This window comes from Chenopodium quinoa, unplaced genomic scaffold (genome assembly GCF_001683475.1).
Source record: "Chenopodium quinoa cultivar QQ74 unplaced genomic scaffold, ASM168347v1, whole genome shotgun sequence".
NCBI lineage: Eukaryota > Viridiplantae > Streptophyta > Magnoliopsida > Caryophyllales > Amaranthaceae > Chenopodium > Chenopodium quinoa.
Genome location: NW_018742931.1, coordinates 848,055 through 856,308, shown reverse-complemented (window position 1 = coordinate 856,308; position 8,254 = coordinate 848,055). Strand labels below are relative to the sequence as shown.

Here is an 8,254-nt window from a genome sequence, read left to right as displayed (position 1 = left end):
TGATGCCCTGCTGTATTTTTGTAGTGAAACGCTGCTGTCTTAGTGTATAGGATGAACCTTGTTTAAATTAAACATATTTAAATATATCCTCATAAGAAGAAATGGCATAAGTTGTTGAAATTCATGTGACACGTGTAAATTGTTCCATACTTAAGTGAACTAAACATATTTGTCGGATTATAAGCTTTAGCAGCTTTCCAAGTGAACTAAGTGATCTTGGGAAGAAATCTCTTATAGGGTTGTAAATAGTGCAAACTTTCATTCTTGTAAAAAATTTACGATATGTCTTTTCTCAAATCAATCATAGTTGTATATTCTTAATTCCCATGCATATATGTAACACAATTTATTAATAATATTGCAGCCAAAAAAAAAAAAAAAAAAACAGGTCAATGGCAACGGTTAACAGTTGCCAATTATTAAAAAAAAAAAAAAAAAAAAATATTGGTCAATGGCAACGGTTAACCGTTGCCAATTGCTTGAGTTGGAAACGGTTAACCGTTGCCAATTGCTTGAGTTGGCAACGGTTTTGAACCGTTGCCAATTGCTTGAGTTGGCAACGGTTTTGAATCGTTGCCAATTATTTTGGGATTTGGCAACCCTCAAATACGCAACGGTTCAAAACCGTTGCCTTTGGGGGGTTTGAACCGTTGCCAATTTGCTCTTTTCGTGTAGTGTTGGCAGTTGGACAAAGGGTAGGATTACCAATAGAGTACCAAAAGCGTCTTTGAGAATATATACCTTTAACATAAATATATTTGTATTGCTTCTACTCTTTAGTAAACAACTTACCATATGATCATGTATTAATGGCTTCATGTTAATTATTACCATTATGCTTGCATTCATTGTTAAGATACTTTTACCAACTTGATTGATGTTAAAATAGTAAGCTTCCTTCAGTGATAATCATAATTAGAAATGTAAATTACTATCAAGGCCGTCCTTGAGGGATGACCCTGGTAAAAAGAACCTGCGTGGTCATATCAGGCCATCTGGATCATACATACCCTGCTGGGGTGTGTACCTTTGCGCCCTTCCCACTTCCCACACGCTTTGGCCCCATCATCTTAATAAGAAATCAAAACTAATACTTCCTCCGTTTCTAATTAGATGACACGTTTCTTTTATCACGTTTGCCAACGCATAATTTTAACGATTTATATCTCCCATTATCAACATAGTAAAGTATGATGATTGCTGTATAGGAGAACAAAGTAGCATATGTTGAATGATCTGCCTTTATTATTTACAGGTTGACGAAAGCAATGCTGATACCAAAGAGGGCGAAACAGAAGTGAGGTCCAGAGATATCGGATCAATGATTTCTAGCCCAACAAAGCGTAAGAGCAACAAATCAGAAAAATTGTCTGCACAAGCCTCACCATCATCCTCAGTGGTCCAGACTCCAACAGCCGAAGGTTCTTCCAGCCTGAACATCAAGTTTATCCCGGGAGTTGCATTGGTGTCCATAGTTCTTGGTGTGATCCTAGGGAAAAGATATTAACTTTCGCTTTATTATTATCTGATTGAATTCTGGCTTTATTTATTCAAGATTGGTGAATTGATATAACTCAAGTCTTCAAATTGGTGGTTGTTAAGTTTTAGTTTTATGTCCACCAAGAAGCAGTTTTTGGTTATGTAATTATCACTTGGTTATTTAATGGTGGTGATTTTCTTTTTATATAATTATTTTGGATTGCAAAATTTGTGAATTTTGGGAGTTGGGAAATGATATTCATGAAAATATGCCTTCCACTAATAGAATGTTATTTTCGTTGGTTTGTATAAAAATGTTATAGAAGTTTTTAGCTTTTAAATTTTTTTTGTTTTTGTTGTCCACACGATTTGCTATTTTATCATTCAATAATTCAAATAATAGAACCATATAGTAACACTAGATTCAGTAAGGCAATAATCTCCTCAACACTCAGCACTTACAAGACTACTGACTAGATGTGATGTAGCAGGACTTGATTGCATGTCATCCAAAATCTTATTGCATTATTTTTTCTTTTTCGGAAATTCATTTAAAATACGTCTTGATCGATTTATACTTTAGCATGGAAAAGTAAATATCGGCATGAATTAAGTTCAATTCATATTAGTGATATAACCTAGATGATTTTAATTAGAGGAAACACACTACACACCCTTATGAAAAGCTTTTGTTTTCTTAATTGAATTTGCATGAATTATGAAAATTTTGGAAGATGTATAATACTTCGATAAGTATTTATGGAGTATTCATTTGAAGATATATTAACTTTAGCTAAGGAATGTTGCTACTACGCTATCACCAACAAGCATCCAAATAGATGCATAGCAAAAGGAGCAAAGTTAGGCAAATATGGTCCATATCAAGAGCATATACTTTGGTTGTGGTAGATGAGAAGTTCTACCAATTTAATAGCCACATCCGATCATACAAAAGTACGATTTTCAAATAAAGCTTAAAAATAGGTTGATTATTACATTAGCTCAAATTTGGGTCGCTAATAATGTCATAAACTAACTTTGTTAAATCGCATTTGAACTAAACTATCCTTTAATGTAGAAGATCATCCACATGCATGTGTACAACAATTTTGGCACACCAAAAATAATTTTATTGGGTCGATTTCAAGTCAGATTAAGATTCACAAGTTCTAGTGATAAAAATAGCTAAGAGTAAAAACATGAAATAGAAACAAAAATCACTATACGTTCTAGATAGATTGCACTCTTCAGTCTACACCCCCACATTCCCAGTTTCCCACTATGCATGTACACATTTACACAACACAAATCATTCGTACAGATAATCATATCCAAATAAAAAGCATATATGCTTCATTTGAGTTTTCCTAGATTACAACTATTGTAATTGAAGTAGAGGGAATCTCAAACAAAAACATCACAATAATGGCAGACAGCTAAATCAGAAATTGTTCACAAAATGTGTAATTTACACTATTTGGAATAATCAATAATGTGGCCTTATTACAAACAAACAATGATTACTAGAATTAGTGTGTGTGTGACCATACCAATTCTTCTAGAGTCCTACACATATAGAAGTAGCCAAATTGGTCCCCTTATGTTTTGAGAAAAAGAAAAAAGTTTAACTCGAGTTCGTGGTGAATGTGGATCAACGAGCTAACAAGATTTGGTTAGCCCCAATAATATAACTATTGAGAGTCTATGATACATAAGTTACCGATAAAGAAAAAACCTGAATTCGTGAAATCACTATTTTGCTTTTGAATATATATCTCGAAGATGCTTCTCATAGTTAAGAAAATACAATTAAATTCAACTCAAGCTTGAAAAGTGTAACACCTTTTGATCACAAACTTTTTTAATAGGAGTACAAAAAAAGAATCCAATTTCTCAAAAAGTAACATGTACCTTTCCTTACTTTATCCCCTCAATTATTTTCGAAACATTTACACAACTTTTGATCATCTTTATGTACTTCTTCTCTACCACCCAATATTCATCCAATAATCAATAATTCATCCATTCCAATCAAACTTTGTAATATGAACATATAATCATACTTTAATTCCCCATGATATTACTATTATTAGTAACACAACTATAATTAGAAGGTTGCCAAGCTGAGGCAGTAAGCAAAGACATACCCTTCCACCCTAACCTTAAACACCCATTTTCCTCCATCAATGTGTACCCTTTCCATGGGAACATCTCTAACAACAAACTCGCCTGCGCAGCCGGGCTACCAGAAAGCGACACTGGCTCAAACCCGAAACGACTAAGGTTGTCCCCCCACCGGCGGCTTACATTCAACCCATCAACATCATCACACGCTAGGATGTTCCTTATCTCGCTCCCAAATAGTTGCTGCTCCACTTGATGACGTAATACATTGTCTCTACTCAATCCCTCACCTAAGGCATCAAACATAGCCGAATAATAATGCAATGTTTCTATAAACCTCTCCAAAAACGACCCCGTTTCGAAAATGTCAATGTTTTGAGTGACCATGGTAACTAACTTAGGCTTTACCGTACTCAATACCCTCAACAATCCGAAATTAGACCCAATTATATCATACAATTTATGATGCATACAATGCACCACGGTCGCCTCATTCGCTCGAAAATCGATTCGACTCAACTCTAACTCGGACATGTCCCCGAACTTACCCTCAACGGGGTTAAACTTAAAGGGCAACCCGAGCGAGGCGGCGAACTGGGCGAGCCGAGAGCCAGTCTGAGCGAGCAACTCCGAGGACGGGCCGAACCCGGTGAGTCTCACCGAGCTAACCTTCTTCGCACGAGAGGCCAAGATGTGGAACAAACCAGGCCACTGGAGACCCTGCATAACATCAAGATCAATGATGTGGACTCGATCGAACCCGTGAACAGCCTCGAAGATGGCTTGATTGGCGGTAAAATGAGAGAATTTGACGAAGGGTGCGAGAGAGTTAAACGTTTGTAAAGCGGAATGAAAGGTTTTAAGTTGGGAGGACAGAGTGATGGATTTGAGAAGGAGGTGACGTGGAGGAGAGAGAAAGTGAAGGAAGAGACGAGAGTGGAGAGAGTGAGCGAAGAAGGCGGCGATACGGTCAGCGGGAGAGGAGGCGAAAGGGGACGAGAGGTGGAAGATTTCGGGGAGGAGGTCGGTGGCGGAGGCGGCGTTGTTGGATGAGACGAGATGGGCGCATTTGAGGAGGAGGGAGAGGAGGTGGAGGGAAGTGGAGGAGTCTGAAGGGGTGAGTGTGTGCATGATGAGGGGATTTCTTGAGTGTTAAAGATGAGACTATGAGAGTAGAGAAAGTGAGTGATGTTATTAGGAATAAGGAGGTGGCTTTTTGGAGAGGAGAATTGACTACACTGGAGGTAGAGACAAGATTACTGTGTTATCTTTTGGACTTTCAGTCATGTTTTTCTACACAAGGAAGATTCACGGCTTGCTTTAGTTTAGGATCAACTAGAGGTAATCAAAGTTAGCTCGGCCGATTTTTGGCAGTTTTTTGGGCTGAAATCAGCCCGGCCTAATTTTTTTTTGGGCGGGTTTGGGAATACGTTTTTATGCATATTTAGTTGATTTTTTTAGGTTCGGCCTGAAAATGGCCCGAAAAGCCCGCACGGTCCGACCATTTTTAGCGGGTTTGGGCACAAAAAATCTGGCCCAAAGCTTGACCCGACTCGAGAAGTGGGCATAATTTTTCAGCTTCGGCCCAGCCCGCCCAATGATCACCTCTAGGATAACCTTTATTACTCCCTCTATTTTTTGTGCAAATTGCAACTATCTAAAATATGTATTTTGTAAATTACAACTATTTAAAAAAAAATTATAACATATGTGCCTTAATTTACGTACTAAAGATAATGTAAACGAAAAATGACTCCTAAAATAAGGCTCTCGTGAAGAGGTGTGAATACACCAACCACCTCTACACTTTGATCACTCTCAACAAATTCATTGCCACCACTATCACCATTGTTGATCATCATGCACCGCCTCATTTGGAGTTTGCCACATGGATTGCAAATGTGAAAAAACAGCACTTATGCAACGTACCCTTCATGTAGGCCGAGATTTATGTACATGGTGTAGGAAATCACCTTTACACTTGTTTTAAAACTAAGCTATTTAGGAAATACTAAGGCTTCCTATTTAAATCTCTGTTTCCTATTTAAGTCTCTTTTTCTCAAAACCAAAACTTCTTTGATTAGAAACTATTAAAAAAAAAAAACTTAAAGGGTTTTGGAAAACGTAGCTCAACTCCGTAAGTTAACAATGTTTGAAAGTAGAGGTATTTATATTTGCTATTTTGCCCCTTAAGAATCTAAATTCAGCTTGAAATCGATAAAAAATAACGTAATTGTCTCATTTTACTTTTTTTTTTATGCTAAATCCAAGCTCAATTTAGACCATTAATGACCAATGCCCCCCGACGCCTTTAAAAAACCTTTTTTAATCACGTAATTCTAGAAGAAAAAAAAAGTAACCCCATTAACGACCACATAATAACAAGGTTACCATATACAAATAGCTACGAAGTACTAATTATAGTAGAGGGGTACAATATGTAACGTATTAAAAGAGAGGGCGCACAACTTTAAAACACACAATATTATAGGATTACTAAGAGCATCCACAATGGTTGTGCATAAGGACCTACTAGCAATTTCTAAATAATTGCTAGCTACGTGCTAGCCATTGTGGAGCTACAACCTCTTGTAGCTAAGCCAAACTACATAGCTCTATAGAGCTATTTAGTTTCACTCCACCCAATGCTATTATATTTATTTGTTTAATATATTTTATGTATTTGTTTGTTTATTTATTATTATTTTATGGTTTATTTATTACAAAATAATGTAGCTTACCATTGTAGAGGCTGTAGCTTAAATCATATAGCTTGGAGATTTATGATGTGGCAACCCAAATTTACATGTACATGTAGCTAGCCATTGTGGATGCTCTAAGGAATTTTCCAAAAACGTTTTAATTTTGGCAAATTTTCCTATTTATTAATCATAGAATCCGATAGATACAATGATACATAATTAAACGGGGTGACGTAGACCTGTCTGTCCTCCTCTGTTGAAGCACACTCCACGTTCTCCTTTGAGTCAATCCTCCATTGAAGCAGCTTTTGAGGTAAGTAAGATGTTGTTTCTTCTTGTAATCACCAAATATAAATTTCACAATCTAGGGTTTCTCGTTTATTTAGGTCTCACTATACTCAATTTAGGGTTCTTCTATACACGAATAATGAATAAATTGTTATAATTATTTAGGTTAAGAAATATCAGAACGAACGATTTTGTTGCTAGAGTAGAATATTATGTGATATTCAACCCTAATTTGATGACTGAATTAATTAAATTAGTACTAATTCATATTCCTCTGTAGCAATTTGCTCTTTGTTTTAGTGTCTGTCAACTATACAAGATGGAATCTGAAGAAAAAAAGAGAATGAGGGGATCATTATAATCTATAGAGACAAATAAGTGGGCTCGTACACATGATGTGCATGTTAGAAGTGAACTAGTGGTTGAAATTCTATTGTCAGTCTCTATAACAACAGCGGAAGCAGGGGATTGTGGGAAGTCTATGGATATATATATGTCTATGACGCTGTTAAAAGTAGTAGCGAGTCTTATATCTATGAAAGATACTTAGGAGATGATGATACTGAGATAATCACTTTCCATGGGGGTACATTAAGCCTCACAAGGCCTGATGACGTTATGTCAATGGATGAACCAACCATTTTTATTGATATTTGGGACAAAATATCAGGTGAAACCATTATTAATCGGTTTGCCTCTCTTGATAAGACTATTGATACTGGTAAACAAGATCATCAGTTTGAACAATTCAAAAAACTTGTGGTTTGTGGCACTAGTTCTGCAGAGATGGAGTATCTTGCTTTGACTTTTGGTGTTTTTGCTCCTATTGATGTCCGACTCGTTAAACAACAAGTTTCGGGAAGTGGGAGCAACAAATTAGAAGAAGAACAAGAACTTGAGGTTTATGGGACAATTTATGCTACTTATAATCTCTTATATTCTGAAAATAAAGTTAATCGCATTGTCCTTTTTGAGATTAAGGAGGATTCTAATGAGTCTGAACCGGTGACATTGGGGCTTCCTATAATTATGTCTAGATCTGTTGTGGCTGTGCTGACATATTCATCTATCACAGTTCAAGTAGAATTGTGGGATCGTGCTACAGAGTTGCATAATTCAGAGTATCCAAAGGTAACCGACTGCTTTCTTTACACTTTTCTTTGTTTTTCTTTTTCGAAAATGGTAGCACAAAAGCACCCGGCACGGCCTAGGTTAGTGATCAACCGGTCACCGGGGACGGCTGAATCTAGAACTAGGAGTGCCGCCTGCCCCCTGCTGGACCACCCTTTGCGAACTAGGAGTCCGACTGTCTCTGTGTCTGTGCAGGACACCATGGCCAGAACTAAAGAACAGCAAGAATCACAAATTCAGACGGCTCTTCATATTACATCCCTGTTAGCGAGGTTTCGGATGTGCCGCCTGGTGCACCCAGCACCCCAAACGACTCAATCTTAAGAGAGTCTGAAAAGGAGGCTGAGAGTGCGCCCCTCTCTATTGACCTATCAGAACAGGCGGTGGGTGCGCCTGAAAGTTCAAGTGACTCAGAGACGAGCACGTCCAGTCGGTACTCTGCCGACTCCGAGGAAAAGCATTCTCGATTGCATGAGGCGAGAGAAAGTCTCGCTGTTGAAAGGGGAGACGGCTGGGCTGAGTCGTCTGCT

General features: G+C 37.5%; 1 protein-coding gene across 1 annotated transcript; it reads right to left on the bottom strand.

Moving 5' to 3' along the window:
- Window positions 1–3,019: 3,019 nt before the first annotated feature.
- Window positions 3,020–5,234, bottom strand: LOC110728403 (scarecrow-like protein 23). The gene has a single exon (XM_021908060.1). The coding sequence runs from the start codon at window positions 4,732–4,734 to the stop codon at window positions 3,544–3,546; it is 1,191 nt and encodes a 396-aa protein (XP_021763752.1). The 5' UTR covers window positions 4,735–5,234; the 3' UTR covers window positions 3,020–3,543.
- Window positions 5,235–8,254: the final 3,020 nt, after the last annotated feature.

Coding starts and splice junctions, on each gene's coding strand:
- LOC110728403 (XM_021908060.1), bottom strand. CDS start 4,734: ATGCACACACTCACCCCTTCAGACTCCTCCACTTCCCTCCACCTCCTC.